The sequence below is a fragment of the Dioscorea cayenensis genome, chromosome 6 (genome assembly GCF_009730915.1).
Source record: "Dioscorea cayenensis subsp. rotundata cultivar TDr96_F1 chromosome 6, TDr96_F1_v2_PseudoChromosome.rev07_lg8_w22 25.fasta, whole genome shotgun sequence".
NCBI lineage: Eukaryota > Viridiplantae > Streptophyta > Magnoliopsida > Dioscoreales > Dioscoreaceae > Dioscorea > Dioscorea cayenensis.
Genome location: NC_052476.1, coordinates 1,508,470 through 1,532,517, shown reverse-complemented (window position 1 = coordinate 1,532,517; position 24,048 = coordinate 1,508,470). Strand labels below are relative to the sequence as shown.

General features: G+C 31.6%; 2 protein-coding genes across 2 annotated transcripts; both read left to right on the top strand.

Moving 5' to 3' along the window:
• The first annotated feature begins 6,164 nt into the window (after nucleotides 1–6,164).
• LOC120263634 lies at nucleotides 6,165–17,257 on the top strand. The gene is made up of 10 exons (XM_039271600.1): nucleotides 6,165–6,990; nucleotides 11,382–11,826; nucleotides 11,894–11,991; nucleotides 14,028–14,268; nucleotides 14,348–14,445; nucleotides 14,514–14,579; nucleotides 14,953–15,024; nucleotides 16,516–16,584; nucleotides 16,656–16,762; nucleotides 16,856–17,257. The coding sequence occupies exons 1-10, from the start codon at nucleotides 6,165–6,167 to the stop codon at nucleotides 16,955–16,957; spliced, it is 2,124 nt and encodes a 707-aa protein (XP_039127534.1). The 3' UTR covers nucleotides 16,958–17,257.
• Nucleotides 17,258–18,699: 1,442 nt separating this feature from the next.
• Nucleotides 18,700–22,721, top strand: LOC120263878 (aspartyl protease APCB1). The gene is made up of 9 exons (XM_039271851.1): nucleotides 18,700–19,332; nucleotides 19,880–19,997; nucleotides 20,214–20,443; nucleotides 20,539–20,775; nucleotides 21,466–21,643; nucleotides 21,710–21,786; nucleotides 22,057–22,171; nucleotides 22,256–22,328; nucleotides 22,408–22,721. Exons 1-9 carry the CDS (start codon nucleotides 18,803–18,805, stop codon nucleotides 22,521–22,523), a joined length of 1,674 nt encoding a protein of 557 aa, XP_039127785.1. The 5' UTR covers nucleotides 18,700–18,802; the 3' UTR covers nucleotides 22,524–22,721.
• The last annotated feature ends 1,327 nt before the right edge of the window (nucleotides 22,722–24,048 follow it).

The following is a 24,048-nucleotide window of genomic DNA, read 5'->3' as shown; positions in this document are numbered from 1 at the left end:
TTCCATACAAATGACATACTTATTATGGGGACTATGTTATCAGTTATAATTGAGTGATATATAATTAGTATTAAGCAATAATTGATATTTTTAACTTAAAAAAATAAATTATAGAATATTAATATTTTCTTAATAACTCATATTAATCAAATTTACATTTTCCTTTTATTTGGAATAAGTAAATGTAAAAAGAATAATCATCATCCACTCAATCTATAGACATTTGAATGGATTTCCCACTTGAGTATTTTTATAAAATGTAAATAATTCCTATATATTTAAAATAGTTTTTTTTTCACAATGTGATTTCAAAGCTTTATTAGTAATGTTATTAATTAAAACAAAGGCTTTCTTATATATTTCAAGCCCATGGGCCTGACAACCAAGGCTCAGTGATATATTACAAAAATACTCCAGAAGAATAGAGTTTAGGAAAGAAGGATTAGTTGAATAAAATAAATCAATTTAGAGTTAATTTTGCTAAATGAAAGAATTACGACAATTGTGAAATTCAGAAAAAAAAAAGTCTAAATACACCATGATAGAACTAAAGAATTATACACAGAAATAATTACAGAATACAAAAAAATTATTTCGTCGGAATACATTGACATAAAACTAATTATAATATCTCAGATCAATCTATTGTGAAGGCTTATATCTGCTAATATGTGTTACATTTTACTTATCTATCTATTTGTTATTATATGATATTAAATATAGATTAAAATTATTACATACACAGACATACACACAAACACATATATATTAATGATGATATATAAATCTTTGAAGGAAAAGTAATAAGACAGCTGCAAACTCCAGCGAACAAGACAAATAGGAATTGAATGTTATGATTCCAAACAGTGTACAAGTGTGACTGTGTGAGGTTTTCACATAATTAGCAGGCACAGATGTCAACAAGAAGCAATGGCAGTGCAAAGTTAGTGATCAGTGATGAGGTTGGCAATGCATGCAAGGAAAGGAATTACAGTGCAGTACTGCTACACTACTTCAACAAATGCTGCACCTTGTTGGCTTTCCAATTATGTCCACTTGTAATATTAGTGCGCATGAAGGATATGATCATACTAATACTGATAATATCCAGAGAGAAGTCCTTACTTTGAATATCGTACAATCATTTATTATTTTAGTTTTGATTTTTTTTTTTTTTTTTTTTTTTGGGTTAAATTTTAATATAGTGTAAAATCACCCCTCTCTCTCTCTTTCTATGTATATATACATTTATAAGATGTTATTCTCAAAAGTGATAAATCATATAACACTTGCATCACCTGACACAAAAACATGTAGAAATATTAGGCATTTCTAGATAAGGTCAGCTGAAAAAGGGGTTAGAATCTATTAGGCAATGTTGTTGTTTTTTTTTTAATTATTATTATTATTATTATTATTATTATTATTATTATTATTATTTAAGAGCCACAAGTAGCAGTCTCTATGGCGCATGAGCGGGTTGTGACATTATCTGTGATTTAATTTTTCCAACAACGATTCTAACTCTTACCGCTTTGCACATTATAAGAGAAATTTATTTTCAGTGCCGCTAACCACTTGAATTAATTAAGTGGATCTGACCCAATTATTTTTACTTAGTACTATTTTTTTTGGATATAATTTAATTTAGACCCCGCTTTGATTCAAATATATATGTAACTATTTGAATAAAATGGTTAATTAAGGCCATATTATAGAAAATATTCCAACATTTTTAGTTTATTCTTAGTGGAAAATCAGTTCTATTTCTCTATATTATTGTTGCTCTTCCGTTGCTAGTGGAATTATTGTATAGTTTGTGTTTTTTTTTATGCTTTGCTGGTGTAGTTTCTTTTATTATTTTTTCCTTGGCTCTGTATCTTTTATTTTTTAAAATAATATGGTTTATGTTATTTATTTTTTGAATTAGCATATTCTTCAATATAATTAAGTAACTCTTTTTATCTTATTTTAATTTTTATTTGCTTTCAAATTTTAACGTATTGGTTTAATTCTTGATAATGTTGTACAAAAGAGTAAGAAAGAGAAGAAACAGAAAATTTGAAGGAATTGGAGATACATAACATACTTTAATAGAAGGCTATATTTGTAATTTTCTTTTAAATATGGCCATCATGATAAAATTTAATTATATATATATATTGTTACAAAGACAACAAATGCCTCTTATATATAAAAAAACGAGACGTAAAAAAATAAGTATAAATATAAACCAGTTATATAACTTTAATGATCTGTTAGAAATAAATTTCACATATCATGCAATCCTATAAAAAAACAGTGCACAAACCTCCCATAGGAGATTTGTAGTTTTGGCGTTTGAGGGACTTGAACCAAGGTATGCTTTAGTTCTGTAACCATATATTTTTTCTTCAACTTCTTCTATTAATTAATTTGTTGCCAAAGTAAATACGTTGTAATCCTTTTCCTTAGTTTGTTATGACAAAGTTTTAAGTCACATCATTCACAGTCAACCATCTTTCATTGATGAACAGTAACAAGTCCAGTTATTGAGAACAATAGCAACATGTTCTTATTCTCAATTTCTTTTCAGCTTTCCTCATACAGCCAAGCACTAGAATCCAAAATTTTCTTTCTGCTTTATCTATCTTTTTCTGTTTGTATATGTGTGTGTAGATGTTGCTTAATTAACAATTAAACTTTTTTCTTTTTCTTTTTTAATGTTTTGAAGAACATAAGGAGGAGTCATGAGTTGCATGCATTTGGTCCAAATAGTAGTGAGCTGTGGGCCTTGCTTCTCCAGTGACACATCTTATCTTCAGGAAAGCAGAAGTATGACGTTCTAATTCTGTGGAAATGACTGCGCACGCGCGCACAAGATGGGAAGGGGGATGAACACGGCTCTTCTCTTTCCTTTACTGGTTCTCCATTTTATTTTTATTTATTTATTTATTTATTAATTTTTTTTATAAAAGTAGACAAATTTTGATTGTGGGTTGTACTATTCAAATCTTATATTAGTTGGTGAGGGTGTACGGATTAGATGATCAATTCCTGATCTTTGCACATATCCATTATGTACATAGCTACTTGTCATTTTGAAAAAAATAAAAATAAAAATTATTATTTTTCTATTATAGAGGTGGTAGTTTATGTTTTTTTCATTTTCATTTGCTTTTAATTAAAATATATAAAAAATTCATTTTAACGAAGAATGAGGTATATAGTTTTATTCATTCTATAAACTTTTAATGGTTTATTATATGTGTCCTCATACAAATATGTCATATGTTTTGTCAAATCAGTCATGTTATTGAATAAAGAAAAATTTAAATGAATACTTTTAATGAAATATTTTATTGGCTACTAGTGGATTTTACTTGTTATCCCTGAAAAAATAATTAAATTATTTGAAAACATGGATGGTAAATAATAGTGAATAAAATAATTTTAATGAACAAATTTGTAAAATTCAAGGATTGAAATCAATAAATTTAGATTTCAGGGGATAAAACATATGGTGAAATTATTTATAGTGCTAATAATGATTTTTTTTTAGTGAAGCAAAATGAAAAACTTTATTAGCTTTTAGTGGTTTCTTTTTAAATTTTTACCTACTATTTTTGAAATATAATGGAAGCATTCATACATAACATAATTGATCTTAAATTTTAGAAAAAATAGTAAAAAAGTTATGAGCTACTATTTTCTTTAAATAGACAAATAACACTTTATTGAAAATTAAACCAAAACAATACAAGATAAAAAAAGACTCGAGACTAAGACTACGTACTATGAGTTTTTTTTCACATTTTTACTTGTTATTCTTTAAAAAAGTATTTGATGTAATAACTGACACATAATTTTGCTATTTTTGAGTAGTCACAACTAAAAACCTCTTTACTTAATTATTATTATTATTAATATTAATTATTATGGTAGTTGATGAGGCCACATTGGTTCATTACCCATGAGAGGCATGCAGGAGAAAGTGGAAGGTAGATATGGTTGGGATTGTGAGGTTTTATTTATATATGACTTTTGTTTAAATTTTTCTCACTGAGAGTTCATGGGTGATACTGTGCATAGTTTTGAGGGTGGTCAGCATTTTGCATTGTTTGATTGGTTTTGGATTTTGTCTGCATGTTTTGTGGAGCTCGTCAATCTATGCTTAGTACGATATAGCCCTCCATTTTTGACTGTTTTCCCAGTGCCACCTCCCTCTGCCTTCATCACTCACTTTTGCTGGTGCAATGTACGGTTCTGATTGGTCAGTTTTTATTTATTTTATTTTTATTTATTTTATATATTTTGAGCTTTTCTTTAATTGTTGTCATTAGTGAGTTAAATCATGAATTGACTGTAATGTGTTCTTAGTTACATTTTAGAAATATTGTCTGCTTTGATTGATGCACATTTATCATGCTTAGTGAACTTTGGAGGGTTTGTATTGCTTGGTTTGATTAGCATCTTTCTATTTTTATTAATAATTAATTTCAATCATTTGCAATCAATTACTCTTATTGTTTTGCCTTCAAATTCCTTCTATCAATAGCTGAAAGAAATTAATTTTATGAACCATTTACCCCTACTAAATTTTTTTTACTAATATTAATAATATTTGTTTTTTTTTTCTACTTGACTAAACAAATAAGAGAATTTATCGCATATCTTTTGTACAATTTTTGTACAATAGTGTTCCCCGCATTTGTTGGTGTAGCTATCCAAATGAAATAAAAATAATGTCCCTTATTTGACTGAAGATGAAAACTAATGATGATCAACAACTTAGATTTTTTTTCTTTTCTTTTCTTTTTTAGTCAAATTAAAAAGTGGAATACCAAAGAATGAAGATTATTGGAGATGAGTGGCAAATTAATCATTAAAAATATAAGACACACACTAGCTGGAGTGAGTGAGAGTGTGAAATGGATAGAGAGGCATTGACTGATGATGAAACTTATATGCATCATTAATTACTCATTCACTTCATGTTATCTCCACAATTATCATTCACAAATTAATATTTCATATACATATACATATATATATATATATGTATATATCTATGTTCTCAACATGAATCTTAAAGAACCATAATGAGATTCCAAAGTTTTAGTGCCGAAATTTTTGGGGTAAGGGGGTTGTAATGGGTCAGTTCTATTCACATCAAGGCTAAGATAACTACAAACTTTAGTCTAATCTTTTGATCTAATCAATGATACTACTGGCCATGACTTAGACCCCGACTCATCTTCATCTCTCTAATTTTGGATTGGAGCTTATGTGACCTGATACATCTGAACCATAACAATTTGCAAGAAATGTTGATTTGTTCTTAGAGATTTTTGTTTCTTTTTTGGACATGCATGATAGCTCAATCTAATGGTGGGCCTTAATATTGCACTGGTAATGTTTTTTGTCGGTATATCGAACAACGATTTTTTCGCATTGAGGATCGAAGGAAACAGTCTCCTAAAATACGGGATTTTCGCCTTCTTGTTTTATATACTGTCGATATATATATATCAACATCCATTGTCTTCTTCTTTACTAGTGCATTTTGCGCTGTCTTTTTTAGTATTATAATTAAATTTAACTTATACAACTATCTCTACAATGAAGAGTCAGTAAAAATATTAAATTATGATTGTTAGATGTTTTACATTGTTAATATTCTTAATTAGTTGATGGTGATACTATGAGCTAGTTAATTTTGAGATTAATTGTTTGTTTAAGTAACCATAGTTAAATTAACCAACTTGTTGGTTGTCCTCCTTTTACTTTCACATGTGTTTCACATATGATAATGAGAAATATAGGAAGAGAATTGTAAAAAGAAATCTAGCTTTAATAATTTTATATATGATTATAATATTCATATTATCTACATTTTTGTCATGAGTTTTCTTTTTAAGATATATAAAATCCCTTCTTGCATCTAAAATTTCTCCTTGGTTCTTTTCTCTTCTACTTTTTCAGTAATTTTTTCTCCTTAAAAATCATCTTCAGAGGTTGTAAGCTTTCATACCAAATGCTACTTATCTTCAGACATGCTCTCCTTTCTCTCCCTCTCTCCCCATTTCTCTTATATCTACTTATGATTTAGTCTTCTTCTTCTTCATCAACTTCATCTTCTTCTTCTTCTTCTTCTTCTTCTTCTTCTTCTTCTTTAAACCAAGATGGCATATAATAACTATTATGATCCAGAATACTTGTGGAAGAGCTCCTCCTTCACAATAAACCAAGACTTAAGCCCTCCTCCTTCACCTCCCATACATGAACATGACCCTTTCTCCTTCTTCCAACTCTCTCCTCCATTCTTGGACCATGACCCTTTCCAAGACCTCTCCACCCTTCTCCTCTCCCCTCACCACCATCATCACTCTCCACCAGTACTACTCCCCCAACATCAAACCAAACCACCCACAATCAAACCATCAAAATCAAGAACCATGAGAAAAGACCATCATGGCAAAATAAGAACCATGCATGGACTTAGAGATAGAAGAATGAGACTCTCTTTAGAAGTTGCTCACAAATTCTTCAGTCTTCAAGACATGCTTGGCTTTGACAAGGCTAGCAAGACCCTTGATTGGCTTCTCACTAAGTCTCACTCCGCCATTAAAGACCTCATAGAATCGTCATCTTCATTATCTTCATCGTCTTCATCATCAAAGTGCAACAATGATAGCACGGATGTTATTACTAAAGGAGATCATGGTAAGAGTAAGAGAGCTAAAGTTTCATCTTTAAATCCTCCTCCAAAGCGTGCTACACTGAGATCGGTTCGCACGAAAGAATCACGAGCGAGAGCTAGAGCTCGGGCCAAGGAGAGAATAAAAGAAAAGAAGAAATCATCAAGCATGCAATGTTGTGGAAATGATCAAGATGGTGAGATGATGAAACTCTCTGAAGAAATGCAATCAGCTTTAGATAATGGAGAAAGGTCAATCCTTTTTAATGGAGCAATGCTTGAGTGCTTTCCTTTTAATGATCTATTTGAAGGTAAGGAATTGCTAATGACTTCTTAATCAGTTAATTTAGTTAATTTCTCATGTATTTCATGTAAATAATCATCTCAGCACTTGATCAGTTTGAAAGTAATGATATGTAAATCAATGAGCTCCTTATATGGTTTGAAGAAACTCTTTTTAATGATCAATTAAGAGTCAGTAATAGTATTGTGTTTCTCTATTTGTAGCAATCTTTCCTTGTTTTATTGAGCTATTTCAGCTATTTCATTAATCTGTGAAACTCGTACTCTGTAATCATAATTAATTTAATTATTTGATTATAGTACAAGAATCAGACATGAAATAACTAGGACATTGATAACTAAGATCAGTAATTTTACTGAAATTTTTCTAAAGGGGATATGCTTTGATTTTATACACATCACACTAATGCAAAATTAATAAAGAAAGATTAATGTTCACCCAATACAAAAGAGTTATGGGTTTTTTTCTTTAAAAAATAATTTATAAATAATCTATTCAAATTTGAAATTCGTATGAATTATAAAGAATTATGTGTTTTTATTTGATTAATTTCTCTTGAAAAGGTATGTAATGCCGTCAATGAAAAGTTGGCAAGAAATTATGATCAAGGATTGGGTTCTATATATCAATCATCATCTACTTACTTGTGAAAAATCATAATATTTATTTTATGGTTCCTCAAATATCTTATCTTATCCTTTAATTTTCATGTTTTAGTCATTATTAAAAGCAAAATAATTAATAAGTACTTGTATTCAGTTTTTGTGGAATTAAATTTGTTAGTCAAGATGATAGAAGCTAAATTGTATGGGTTTTAAGATGCATGCATTTCTTCTCAATGTGCTCAGCCATTTTAAATGAGTTTTAGAAGCTTCTATTCCAATAAAGACTTTATTTAGATGAGACATTTATTTTATTTTTATTTTAATATGTCTTATCTAACTATTAGTTAAAATATTTAAAATAAAATATTAGTTCAATATCTCCCAGACATTAACCAGTCATGCAATATGGCAGTGAGCATTTTATTCATTACCTTCTCAAAAGTCCAAAGCTTGGATTTTACTCATTACTTGTCCATAATTTTTTAAAAATAAAAATAAAAAAATTTGTACATTAAAAGATTTGGTATTTCATTTTTCACCTATTAAAATTTAATCCCATGGCATTCTCACATTCCTAATAATAATAATTTAATTTTTATTTGAGAAAATTTTCATGTGAGAGCAATCACATATTTTATATTTCATAAAATTATTAATTTTTATTTCAATTATTGTTATTGTTATTTCTTTTTGTTGAATGGAAGTTGCCACCTCGTGTGTTGATGTGGATAAAATTAAGTTCTTTTTTAGTGTTTACTTTTAAAAGTATATTTTAAAAAAATAGTTTTAAAAATATATATTTTCAAAAAATATATTGTCACGCTCCGAATTCGGCTTGTCAAACCCGGTGCGCTGACAAACGGCCGCACACCTATAAGGCCGAGACCCAGTAGGCCTGCAAGTCCTCAAAACCCGATTCTCAAAGCGGTGGGCTATTAAACTCCTGATCTGAAAAAAAAACAATAGATTATGAGCTTGACACCAACTAAGTACCCACTAAAAATACTAGGATCATAAAAGTTTCAAATTTTCAAAACTCAAAGAAGTATAATAAAATACAAGTTTATCCGATAGAATTCAGAAGTTAAGTTTTTCAATAAAACATAATTGATAAAAAAGTCAAGCATATATGTCCTACAAATAACTATTGACAAAACAAAATGCAAGAGATCATATGTTTACCTTTGGTGACCCGAGCCAGAATATCAGCGGTCATAAATTTACCTTCGACAACCCGAGCCAGAATTATCAGAAGCCATTATTCTTCACTGACGGAACGGTGGGAAACTATACTTTCTATTTCACAGATACATGTTGACAACGTCAATGTCTAACCCCCAATGACAGGGTTATTGCAAAGTTAGTTAGGAACTACAAGTTGCTATGTCAAAATATGTAATGTCCAAATATTTATCAGAACAGAATATAAAAATTTGATGATCCCGTTTTCAGATAAAAATAATTCCAATTCATTTTCAAAACTAAATACTTACATACAAATTGCAAATAATAAATAAATAAGTAATTCAAAATATAAATCAAAATAATAAGTATTTTTCTCAAAAATTTCAGAAATTCAGAATAACTAGAATTTTCAAATATATACATATAATAGGATGTATATGTGTAATACTTATCTGTCTAACGACCAGATTTTGAATTCACAACAATCAAGTTTTCTCGGAAAGTTATATATTTGTGAATAACCCATTAGAATTACAGACAAAACAAATTCTAAAATTCACATGAATGCATTAACATTCGAAGCTATCAAAAGTCGAGACTAATAACTAATTCCCCTTAAGATTGAAATCAACATAGCTTTGCAAATTCTAACCCAAATCAAAAATTTCAATCTTCTGAGAAAACTAGACATCTACATCTATAACATATTTAAATCTCACAATGGTTTGAGATCTACAGAATTTAAGCCATCACTTTTAGAAATCATAAATATGTAAACCAATAGTTTCAGACATACCTCTTCCAATAAAAATATCTCACAACATATAACTTCAAATAAGATTAAACTTTACGAGTATATAATTAACTCAATATGGAACAACTTTCTTATTAAACATGAGTCCTAATTCAATATCTCAAATCCTCAAATTCTCTGATCAAAATTTGATGCTTCCTGCAAAAATGCCATTGAGCACCACTATAGAAATATAATCATATCTCACAAATTACATGGCTAAAAATTCTGAAATTTTGCAGAGTCAAAGATAAAATCATACTCTATAACTTTATTTTATAAATATAAATCTAAATCAGAACTTAAAACTATGAAATTAATCAAAACCTGTTCTAGGGCAGCACAAAAATTTTGTCCGAGTCACTTGCATCTAAAACTTATAATTTAAAGGTTACTTATGTAAAAATTCTGAAATTTTGAAGGTACTTAGCCAACTTCGATCTCAACAAGTTTCTTATTCTACTATCCTCCAAATTCGACCTCCAAGACCTCTAAAATCGAAGAGGGGTTTTTGCTATGCTAACTGGAATTTTCTGAATCTTATCCTCAAGTTAAATCAAATCAACATCCTCACCAAACCCCAACCCTAACTAATATCATGTCACAACAATCGAAAGAGCATAAAAAAAAATAAATAAGAACCTTACCTCAGCAATAACAGTGAAACAAAACCCTAACGACGAGACATTTCTCTCGTCGTCGCTGTCAACACCACCCGCAGATAGAGAGAGAAAGAGATGAGGTAAGGTCTCTCTCTTTTATCACTAAACAATGATCTAAAACCGAAGGAGACGAAAAGACGGCTAAGGTTTCAAAACTAAAAAAAAATCAACGGATATGATTAAAAATAAAAGCAATGGATAAGATTTAATTAATGATGGGGCTCACATATATATATTTTTAATTATCTGCGTATATAACATGACAACAAATGTTACCTACTCATGTCACGTTAGCATAGACTCCTGTTGGATTTGATCTCCATATAATTAAAAAAAATAAAAAAAAATGAAAAAGTGAATGCATTTTTTTTAAAAAAAAAAAGGTAAAAAGAGAATGCATTTCAATTATATGCCATAAAAAAATAAAAATAAAAATAAAAATCTAAAGTACGAGATTGTATTAAATATTTTTACAAAGAAAAGTCAAAAAGCACAACTCCACTCATTTTATTGGGAAAAAGATAATATAGTATCCATTATAAAGCTTTGGCATTCAAATTTCATGAGCTTATATTACCAATATTTATTTGAGTTACAATGCAATATCAATAAAACCTAAATCAAATTATTAAAGTTAATTTAAAATTATTTAAAATCAAATTTGTATCAAAATTGCAGTTTTTCTACTCACATAATCATCAATAAACACATACTAACATTTGCTTAACAAAGCTAAATTAATAAAATTGGTTATATAATTGCTCTTTATTTTTAAATTAAAAATTAAAAAATTGCCAGCCATTGAATAGTGACTGCAAGGAAGAGGACAATAGTTTAAATCCTTCCCTCGGTATTTTTTTTGTACTATTTAATTATATTGTTTAATTTAGGTTACTACAGTTCATCTTAAATAGGTTGTAAGTTATTAGTAAAAAAAAAATCAAACTACTTTAAAGTGATTTTTTTAATTATCAAAACAACAAACAAAACAGATAAAATCATCCTTTTGTATCAAATAGAATAAACAAACAAATAAATAAATAAATACATTTTGTATGTCAAGTAAATACAAAATACATTAATAACACAAAAAAATCCCAATTGAAAAAAAATAGTATTTAATAATTTTCTTTAATCAGAGCATCACGTGCAGAGCACGTGAACTTGAAACAGATACTTTTTAGCGCCCTGTCATCCGAAATCTTTAAGCTTGCATCGCCGCTCGAGGGATTCGGAAACTCCTTCGTCACCGCCTCCTGCCGCCGCCCAGCTCCGGCGATCATGGACCTTCTCCTCCTCCGCTCTCCGCCGCTTCCTCTCTGCTTTCCTTCCGACCTCCTTCTTGCCGCCCCAATGTCTTCCCTCACCTTCAGGAACCCTCGTCGATGTCCCATTCCCTTCCCAAGATTCGCCATCCATGCTCGCTCCCCAGTGTCCATCCGGTTCTCGGGCTCTTATTCTACGATGACGACGGAGGTGGCTCAGGACCCTTCTTGCATGAAGTGGATGGTGGTGATGGAGAAGCCCCCGAATGTGGGGTTGTCCAAGCGGGAGGTCGTTGATCACTATGTTCAAACCCTAGCTAAGGTTCTTGGAAGGTGACTCTTGCTTCTCCATTTTCTTAGGGTAGTTTTTTTCTTGATTCTATTGTTGTGATTTTGACAGCGAGAGAGAAGCTCAGATGTGCATGTATGATGTTTCTTGGCAGACTTGTTATGGATTCTGTTGTGACATTGATGAGGAGTCTTCTCGCAAGCTTGCAGGTGAGTTTTGGTGGTGTTGGACCGATTTGTTTGTCTTTTTATTCTCCTATTTCCATTGAACTTTTTGGCTGAATGGTGTTGAAGGAATTTTTGTATTGAATTAGCCTTCTTGTTAGTGTACTGACTATATTGGAAGTGAGAGGAGGAAAACTGAATGTCTTGGTATTTTTTTCTTTTATATTGGACAAACAGAATGTGGTTGTGGTTTGATGCTTGAGCCTGTAAATGATCCATCAATCTATGTCGTCTGTTTATGATAGCACATTTTTAAGGTTCTAGACACTGAGTATGATAATTTTGAAGGTAGGGTATTTTGACAGTATTCTGTGCTAATTGAATGCATCATAATCAGGTTTATGTTGAAAGCCACCTCATTGTATTATTTCATTCCATATATGTATATATTTATACAACTTTGTGATGGACCTTTTATGTTGCTAATATGATACCTGTCCAATAACTGTAAGTCTGTAACCCTTGAGGACCATCATTAAAGTATTGCAAAGAGGACCATCATTAAAGTATTGCAAAGAGTAGTTTAATTCCTGTCAATCATTGTTGTTGGTTTAACCCGCTTCATAGCTTCACCTTATCTAATAAATAAGGCATTGTTTTAATTGTTATTAATTAAAGAACACCCAAAGGGAAACAGAAGAGTGATTGTTGACAGTTCAGCTCATGATCTGCATTTGTCTTTGAGTTTTTTTCTTCTTTTTTATGATTCAGACATGCTAGGAGTTTTATTGATATATTTATATAAATTTATTTTATGGTTTCCTCAAATATCTTAGCCTTTGATTTCCACATTCTAGTTATTATTAAAGCAAAGAATGAGCATTTGTATTCTATGTTTGTGGAATTAAATTTGTTAGTTTGGGGCTGCATCTCAGCATGGTAGAAGCTAAATTGGATGGGTTTTAAAATGCATGCATTTCTTCTCAATGTGCTCAGCCATTTCAAATGAGCTTTAGAAGCTTCCAAGCCAATAAAGACTTTATTTTTTTTAAATAAATTCTCATTTAACTGTTAGTTAAAATAAAACAAAGTATTAGTTCAATACCACCCATACTTTAACAGTTATGCAATAGGGCAGTGAGTGTTTTATTCATTTTCTTACTCAAAGGTCGAGGGTTTGAATCCTACTCCTGACTTGTCCAAATTTTTATATATATATATATATATATATATTAAGATTCAATACCGTGATTTACTCACATTTTAAAAAAATAATAATAATTCAATTTTTATTTGAGAAAAATTCATACGAGAAATACATATTTGATATTTCAGAAATTTGTTTATTTTTATTTTCAATTATAACTTTTTCTTTTTTTATGTGGCAATGTGGCATGGCTGGATGGAATTGTTGCCACCTAACGTGCCTACGTGGTTAAAGTAATTGGTGGTGTTGGAGTGATTTGTTTCTTTTTTTTCCCTACTTTAATAGAACTATTTCGCTGAATGGGGTTGAATGAATTGTTGTATTGAATTAGCCTGCTAGTTAGTGTACTGACCACATTGAAAGTGAGAGGAGGAAAACTGAATTTCTTGGTATTTTTTTATATTGGACAAAGAGAATGTGGTTGTGGTGTAATGCTTGAGCCTGCAAATGATATATTTAATCTTATGCCATGTCCTCTGCCTATGATAGCACATTTTGTGAGGTTCTAGACACTGAGATGATTGAAGACAGGGTATTTTGACAACATTCTGTGCTAATTGAATGCATCACAACCAGGTTTATGTTGAAAGTCACTTCATTTGTATTATTTCATTCAATATATGTATACAACTTTGTGATGGATCTTTTATGTTGCCAATATGATACCTGTCCAATAACCATAACTTTTGAGGATCATCTTTAAAGTATTGTAAAGATTAGTTCAAATTTTGTCAATTGTTGTTTCTTTAATATGTAAGGCATTGTTTTAATTGTTATTCATAAAAACTCCCAAAGGACAAATAGAAGGGTGACATTGACAGTTTAAATCATGATCTGCGTAAGTCTTTGAGTAATGATCCTTTTTATGATGCAGATATGCCAGGAGTTTTATCTGTTACGCCTGATAAGGATCCAGACTCCAACAAGAAGGATTATACATATTCAAAACTTTTGTTAGCTCACCTATCAAAACCTGATGCAAGTGCTTCTAGATTTACTCCTTCGCAGGGGAATGAATATTGGCTTGTCTGTATGAAGAAGCCTGGGTTTGAAGTTATCACAAAGGCACAGATGGTGGACTATTATACTCAGATCCTCACTAAAGTATTGGGGAAGTAAGTAGTGCTCTTAAAAGTGTGATAATCCTTACCTCTATCGGCCCTTCTTTAAGATTTTCTAATAAACTATTTGCAGTGAGAAAGATGCTCAAGCGTGTATATATCATATTTCATGGGAGAGGGACTATGGATTTTGTTGCCATATTGATGAGGAATGTGCACAGGAATTAGCTGGTGAGCATCTAAAATCATCGAAGTGATTTTATATCAGTGGTCTAAAGGATGTTTTCTCTTCATGACAGATGTGCCTGGGGTGTTATCCGTCTGTCCTGATACAAATTTTGAAGCTGCCAGTAAGGATTACAGAGGTTTGACTTTTCACATTTATAAATGGTCAATTTAAATTTTAGTTAGCATCAGATGCCATTCCCTTCTTATATCAAGCGAATTTTGTATAGGCTGCCAATACAATCTTCATAGACGATTCACTTGATCCGCATCCATTTTCCACTATCATATGGTCATTGCATTATTCTAGCATAACTGATAGCCTAATATCACAGATGCCCAGATTGAATTGCAGTTATCAATAGATAAGTCTCTATGGGGCCCTTTTTTGTCAGCTTGATACTTGATTTTCATTAAATTGTTTGATGATTATCTCTATCATGAATGTCTGTTGGAAATTCAGATACATTCAGATCTGATATTGCCTTCTTGCTTTATTTGATGATACTTCAGGTGATGGAAAAGTACTGGAGTCTGAAGAAAATCAGACACCAGATGTAAAAACTAAAAGGCTTTTTGTCACTGGTAAGAATCTTCATCAGTATTAATTTTATCTGCCTATTGTAGTATTGGTCCCTTGGTACAAAAAATCTATTCAACTCAATTTTAGTATTATGGGAATTTTTCAATTTGAAGTTTGAAGTCAGTGATATAGTTAACTATTATCAAGTGCCCTGCTTTAGCTGTTCAGCTTTTATTTTTCTAATCACTGGGCTACATATTTGAAAATTCTTTTTTGGGGGCATCCTAGCATGACGTTGGAAAAACCTACTTCACTCAGCTTTTATTTTGCTTTAGTAGCTTGTTTAAAAGTTCACTGGGGCAATCAAAGCTCAGTATATATTTTTGATCTTATGTGGTAGCTGCAGTTTAATGATGTGTTTCTCAAATAGAGATGTTCATTTCGTAATACTCAAGATAGTAATTTATTTCTATATCTGGTATTAGAGGTTATACCATGGGTATGGGATGTAACTTCTACAATTTGACATAGGAGTTTTAAGTGATGTTTGATTTGTGATTATCAGCATTGTTTTTTTATTTTTATCGATTGTGATGAGTCAGAAACCAATATATTTTAATGATAATCTTAGAAGACAAATTGGCATTCTCCAAGATTTGCTTCTCTATAAGACTGAGTTATCAACTACCCCCTTTTTCTGTAATGTGAAAAGGCTTAGATTAGAGTTTGGACATCTTTGTTTCCCATTGTTGGGTGAATCCATATAAGCCCTAACCTTGTTTAGTCCAACCATGCTGGTAAAGGTACTTTATCTGTTCCTACTTTTTGGTTGTTTCTCTCAACCATACTGTCCGTGTTTCCTTTGTATCTTGTGTCCCTTTTCCAATGCATTTTCTTTATTTCTCTTCGATTCTCGATTTCAAATTAGTTGTTATATGTGAATTCATGAGCCCTTCTTTATGTGCAAGGGTAGGGAAGAAGATAGGAAGGTCTAATTGCATAAATGCAATTTTCAGGAAAACTTGCTGTGAATAGGGGAATTATTGGTAAATGGTTGGCAAACAAAGGGCATGAATCTGATTCTATTTGTTTGGATTAAGCTCAAGGGTTATTTTTATTGTTTAGGATTTTTAAGTATATCACAAAATCTGCCTATTATATCCAAAACTAAATTTCAAGAAGATATTTCCATTCAAAATGCATGGGAAGTCATAGCATTCTTAGAAATATAGAGTTGGCAGGATTAGTTAGATCTAAAATATCATGGCTTCATCAGATGATGCTATGTTTTTTTATTCCTTCTTTGAAAGAATGCCATGAGTACTTTTCTTGCTTAAAACCTACCAACTACCTAATTAACTAATTACCTCCTCCGTATAATTTGCACGGAGAAAGGGAAAGAATGGTCATCCTAACATTAGCATATCAACATGCTGAGTACTTACATTTATGTCAAGTTTGCATTAAATAGCATATGATATATATTCTCCATCTACAGTACATAAATGGAGTAATCTAATTTGCTCTCTTGCATTGCAAAACTTATTTGTTAGGACTGTCATTCTATACTTCTGAGAAGACTTTGCGAGCAGCATTTGAAGGCTATGGTGAGCTTGTAGAAGGTAAGACTTTTCCTAAAAAATCTGATAGAATTACTTGATTAGTATCTGATAGTACAAATTTTTCCCAACAGTGAAAATCATAATGGATAAGATATCGAAAAGATCAAAGGGATATGCCTTCATAGAGTACACAACAGAAGAAGCAGCAGCTGCTGCACTGAAAGAAATGAATGGAAAGGTATTTGAAACCACACCTCATTTTCCTTGAGCTCAACTAATATTACTTTCTTGTATCAGACCTCACTGCGGCTTTCCAATATGGTCCTTGCAGATCATCAATGGCTGGATGATCGTAGTTGATGTTGCTAGGACAAATCGAGCAAGGCAAGGTAGCCCTCGCGCAAGGCAATCAAGTTCTTCAAGTTCAAGCTAAACAATAGAATTTTGTTTTATTTTTACAGCAGTAAATTAAAGCCTGATGAGGTATGGAAGAATGTAAAATTGCCTGGTCCGAATGTGTATTCTGTGATCATGGAGGGTTTTTATGGTCCTCTCTTGAATGTGAATAGATCTAATATGTTTGATAATATCCTTTTGTTGTTTATACATTCATTTTGTACCTCATTCTGAGCTTGTATTCTTTTGATTTACATAGTCTCTAGTTTGGACACCAGATCAGCAGACTGTAACTCTTTGTTCTATTATGAAATATCAAAACTGTTTTTTTATTTTTTATTTTTTATTTTTTGGTTCCCAGGAATATACTTGGTTGCTTCTTAATTTGATTAATTGTTTGTCTTTTGAAAGTCTTGTTGATAAAGACTTTTCTTGGCTTTTATATCCATACAATCAAATATTTAAATGTGACAGAAGTTGGAACAATACTAATCTTAATTTGACCTTTTTTTGGCTAAATTTTTGGGCATATTATACAATTTAAGTAAATTCAATTTTGGTAAGCATTTTTTTTCCTTTAATTTTCTTCTATTAAATCTTGTCATTTCCAATTTAGTATAAGATGTCATTAAATAATTTGAAAATAGAAATTTGCCTACATATCTCCTTATAAAAATCAAATTTGTACATATCATCATAACACAATAATATTTAGTCAAAGGCAACAGAAATTTATTATTACTTATCCTTTTTTTTAAACTAAAATTTCATTGCTAAAACCTTAAATATAATATACAAAAATAAATAATAAAAACAATATTTTTCACAAACAAAAACAAGTTAACTTCTTATCCTAATAATCATATATAATAAATTTAATTTTTTTAAAACATTTAGGACATAAACACTAAAATAAGATTAAAAGCTCAAGTTGATTTGCATTAGCATCACTTCTAGTCACTGTTTCCCAATTTTATTTTACATTTTATCTTATTTATATATTTATTTATTTATTTTTCTGTTACCATCATCATCACCGTGTGTTTTTCTCAATCATATCATTGTTTTGTTTTTATCAATTTTTTTTAATAAATTAGTAGTTTATTTTTTTAAAATTAGAAGTTCTAATTCCTAAACAATTTATCTAAAAAATTTAGAAAAAAAATCATTTATTAGTCTTTATAATTTTTCAAATATCTCTAATAGTTTTTTGACATTTTAATTTTTTTTGCAATCCCTTCTTTTTCTGTTTATTTATTTTTCAGTTCTTGTATCAGTTTATTTTATTTAAAAATCTAATTTTGTCCCACTTATAAAATATACTTCTCATTTATTAATTATATTTTTTATTTAATATTGTGTATTTGTGTGTAACTACACAAGTTTTCATTTAAAAATATAATATTTTTGTTAGTATTTATTATTGATGTTTAATATCTCAGTTTGTTATTTACTATTTTATTTTTCATTTAAAATCGCTAAGAGATATTTCTAATAAAAATACTGAAAATAAGCTATTATATAATATAAAAAAATGAAAGATTTTTTTGAGATGTAAAAAAATATAGGAATTTTTTTATTAAAGTGACAAAATTAAAAAGATGATATAAACAAATTCTCAAAAATTTAACCCACATCCATGTTCTAGAGTTCAACCCACAAAGTCAAGATCAACTGAAACCCGTTTACCAAGACACTCATTCACCTTCCTACTCCCTTCCTCATCAAAACCCATAATTAATTAATTAATTAATTAATTAAAATTAAATTTATCAAAAGTCTTCTTGCCAAGTCTCTCAGCTACAATGAGGACTATTTCCAAATTCTAACACTTTCTCTCTCTCTCTCATCGGAGAAGAGGAAGAAGAAGGAGAAGGAGGAGATGGGGAGCAATGGCGGTGATCCTCGTCGCCCTCCTCCGCAGCTCCATGGAGTGGTCATCATCTCCCTCCCCCCTCCCGACGACCCCACCAAGGGCAAGACCATCACCGCCTTCACTCTCTCCGACTCCGACCCCTCTCCTCTCCACCACCACAACGATCACCTCCTCACCCTACCTCCACCTCCCCCTCCTCCGCAGCCTCCGTTGCCCCTCCCTCTCTCTCCCAAAAGAGTCATCGCTTTCCTCTTCGCTACCTCCATACTCATCTTGTCCCTTTGGGTCTGCCTCTTCTCCGATGTGCCTTACCAGCTCCTTAGCAGCGTGGACGAGGATGGTCGCCGGAGGAATGAGAGCTCTTCTTTCTTGTTTGATCTTTATCCTAAGTTGGGGAATCGGAGTGGGAGTGTCATGCCGGATGTGAAGCTGGGGTTTTTTAGGATGAAGAATGGGAAGAGTTCTAAGTTGGGGGCTTCTTCCTCGAAGAACTCTTCTGCTGTTTTCCCTCTCAAAGGGAACATCTTTCCTGATGGGTTCGTTACTTTACTACTTTTGGTTTTTGGAACTTCTTATTGAGTTTAATCATTCTTTTCTTTTGCAATTAATTGCAACTAAGTTGTGCATTTATAGCATTTGGTTTTGTGATTGCTTGATGAAATCTCTTGGTGGTGGATTTTGATTAATTGACAATTCTCATTAGTTTGGAAGGTACTGTCGTTTGATTTAATGTGGTTGTAGTCTTCTTGAGCTAAAAATGGATCATGGATGGATGTTTGGAAGGAGGATTAAATAAGCTAGCTGATGATTCAGTTGGGACTGTAATTCGGATATCTTTGGTTTTCACAGCAGGGGATTGATGAAGTTTGTGACTGCGATGACAAAAGAGATGGTCAATTATTTCAAAAATCAATAGTCACTGTTATTTGGTTGAATGTTAATTCACCAGTTTGTTCATTTCATGGCCATCCTTATTTGTGTCTTACAATTAGATTCATGTCGTTTTGTAGCATTTAATGTAAACTTTCAATATTGAAGTTGTGTATGCTAGTCATGGCTGAACTTCATGATTTATTTTTGCAGACAATATTATACATCTGTTTTTGTTGGGAATCCACCGAAACCTTATTTTCTTGATGTGGATACTGGGAGTGATTTAACATGGATTCAATGTGATGCCCCATGCACCAGCTGCGCCAAGGTATATCATGGCACAACCATTTCTTCCGGATCTTCCTGTCATTTTTTTTTTCAATTTTTTCTTAAATTATGGCTTCCATCATGTTTGTTTCGCTGCCTGGATGAAATACTTCACTTTTTAATGTTTAAGGTACATTTTGTTCCATTTTTTCAAATCTATGAAATATTATTTTGAATATACCTGATTGGATTCATTCACAAGATTTTGCATTTTTAGGGTCCACATCCGTTGTACAAACCAACCAAAGGGAAAATAGTTCCATCAAGGGATTTGCTATGCCGGGAAGTGCAAAGTAATCAGAATTTTGGATATTGTGATTCTTGCCATCAGTGTGATTATGAGATAGAATATGCAGATCGTAGTTCTTCCATGGGTGTCTTAGCCAGGGATGATATGCATCTTATAACAGCAAATAATGATCTGGCAAAATTCAATTTTGCTTTTGGGTAATGAGAAATACATTTTACAATCTGAATTCTGATTCTCTTGCATCTATTTGCTGCAATTTTGTTTGATACATTCCTTTCAAATTTTTAAATAGGTGTGCATACGATCAACAAGGGCAACTTCTAGCCTCTCCTGCAAAAACAGATGGAATTCTTGGACTGAGCAGCTCTAGAGTCAGCCTTCCTTCTCAGTTGGCAAGTCAAGGAATTATCAATAATGTCGTGGGTCATTGTATCAGTACAGAAGCAGATCGTGGTGGATACATGTTTTTAGGCGATGACTTTGTACCTCGCTGGGGTATGACTTGGGTTCCCAATCTTAGCAGTCGAAGGTAAGTGCTGCTTACCAATTTTTTTGGCCATAGTAAATGATCATTGGCTCAGGGCTAGAAGATGATTCTCCACTACATTATTACCATGTCGTAGTTTGCATTCATTTATGTGAATATGGTGCCTTATTCTGATCCTTGCTTTAATCTAGGAAGTCATCTCTATTTCATTAATATGTAAAGTGTGCCAGCATAAGCTATGATGGTTTGAATCCTTGATTTCTGAGTGATGCTAGATCACTCCTCACCACATTAGTTGTTCTAGTAAGCAAGCATTGAAACTAAAACCCTATCCAGTTTACTTGTTTATCAACTCCCTTGACCCATCCTTGATTGAATGCCAGGCTTTTCTTGAGAATTGAGATGCATGAATTTTTAGAAATATTCTTATTCCTTGTCCACTCTACCTTGAATTATTTTTACATGTGCCTGACATGAACAATATATTAACCTTGTACATAGTGACAATGCAGAAAACATCATTACATTCATTCAAGTGTTGGGCAGGTTTTCTCCTCACCTAGATCTATTGATATTAAAATCCCAAGGGTTCCACAAGTTTTTATGAAATTTTAAATTTATCTGTAAAGACAGTGTAATATTATACCTTATCAATTCTTCTCCAACTCGTTTACATTGTCTCCCTGAGTTTCCTTTACTCTGCCATTGACATTCATTTCTCTCATATTCCAGGAATTACTACCGTGCAGAGGTTATGAAGATTAAGTATGGTCCTCAGCAACTCAAATTGGGGGCTGGGAGCCGCAATGTAGGCCAAGTAGTGTTTGACACCGGCAGCTCCTATACATACTTCACAAATGAAGTGTACACCAGTCTTTTGACTACAGTAAGCTCTTGCTATCATCAGAAAGTGCTAACATTCCTACTAACCATAGTTAACTTATGTCCTTATTCTTGTGAGCCTCGCAGCTTAAAGCGCATTGCAAATGGTCTAATCCAAGATAACTCAGATTCGACTCTGCCTGTATGCTGGAGAGCTGATTTCCCTATCAGGTACACGGCATAAAGATGAATAACATTTGTTCAGAACTTCTTCAGTGTCGAATGGATTTCATTCACTAGATCATTTCATGTTAGTAACATTACTTTATAAAAGAAAACTCTATTAAAATCAAATCTTTCAACTAGCAAAACTTATTATGTGCTTAGGGTGGCATATATGGTAAACTCAGCAGTTAATTGTAATTGTTTTTATAGGCTTCCTATAATATTTTCTTTCGTTGATATCCTCTGATCATAATCAACGGGTCATTGGATTTTCAGGTCTGTGAAAGATGTAAAGCAGTTCTTCGAGCCGTTGACCCTCCAATTTGGGAAGCTATGGTGGATGAAGGCCCTGACATTAACTATCCCTCCCGAGTCCTATCTCATAATTAGCGTAAGATTCAATGACCTTCATAGCTCTTCATACACTGAACTCCCAACAATTGCTTCAACAAGATCCCCCATCTTTTGAATGCAGGATAAAGGCTATGTGTGCCTAGGAATTCTTGATGGAAGTGAGATTATTGATGGATCAACTATTATATTAGGAGGTATGAATATTTCTTGCAAGTGAAATGCATCCTGCAATTTTGCTCATTTTTTATATTTACCTTGAATTATACTCTGCAGACATCTCATTGCGTGGAAAATTGCTTGTATATGATAATGTCGAGCAAAAGATCGGATGGACTAACTCAGACTGTGCAAAACCGCAAAAATCAAGGGGTTTTCCGTTTTTCTTATAAGATGTGTTTGTAATATGTAGGATGTGCAGTGTGTATAGATAGCATGTATTATTCTTCTATACTTTTGTGTACCCGATTTTGCCGAATTTTGTGTGGTTATTGTGCTAAGTATCATCTAGATATCTTTGTGTTATTCTGACTAAAAAACTAATAATGTACAGCTAAGAAAAGATGATGGATGTTAGCTCTTGTGAAGAACTGAAAAATGAATGATAAATAGTATATATATATATATATATATATGTTTTGCTTAATTTTGCGCTCTTAATCCCTTTTTCATACTATGCACCGACACCTTATCTGATCTTGAATGTGTATTAAGTTCTTATTTTATGCATTGATAATAAGCCGATGCATAATGTTATTTGTACCATGTTTATATAATAAATAATAATTATATTAAGAACACCGTCAACTATGAATGTTTGTAAATATGAAAAACAGGTGTATTCAAATTTAATGGTTTTAGATCATTTATTCTAGTAAACAGTGTTTTATAAATAATATTATAAATAGTATAAAATAGGATAAACAGTTTTATAAACAATAAAAAATAGGGACATACTGTGTTTTCATCTCAACCATTTCATCATGATAAGATGTTGTGTATAAAATGTAATGGTTGTTAACAATCCTTCTTCTTGATTACATACTTTTGAATTTAAACACCAAATTAACAAGCAACTAAAAATCTAATTATTATAGACCAAGTTAAGACGTAATAAAATTATCAAACTTGCCGCGGATAACTCTTTTGTTTCGTTGGTTACTACTCCTAGCTGCCAAACTGAGAGCCTGAACTCCTAGCTGCCAAACTGAGAGACAGGCCATCACCTACGGCTTAGCTTGCAACTCATTTAATGATAGTGGTTCTTTGATTGCACAGATTTTGTGACCGTCAGGCATGAGACTCAATTTATTTCATTCAATAATATGGAGATTTTTTTTAGGACAAATTAAAATAAAGAATTAAAGAGGTAAATTGAGCATAATACAAAAATCAAATAGGATATTCTTCTAAAAATTTAGATAGAATACCCTATTTAGTCCTTCTAATATAGTCTACCCTTTTGGTCCCTCTAATATAATTTGTTCACATGAGGTCTATGTATTTTAATTTTTAAAAAAATATAAATCCTCATAAGAACCTCCCAAGAATAAATTATATTACAAAGAGGGATTTATATTTCTCAAAAATTAAAATGCAGAGACCTCCAAGGACAAATCATATTAAAAGGACCAAAGAGACAGACTGACTATATTAGAGGGACTAAATAGGGTATTCTATTAAAATTTTAACATAAAAAGAGTTCTTACTGCATGGATTACCTCAAATTTTACTTAGGTGAGTTAATTATGGAATAATGTGGTTTTAGAGAGGGATTGCATGAGAGTCTCATGCAATTTGCTCTCTATCCCACACTCTATTCCTTTAAAAATGGTTAGCCTTCTTAACATTAATTCATTGCTGAATTCTTGATTACATACCGTTGCTCCAAATGAGAGTAAAAAGAACCCTAAAGAT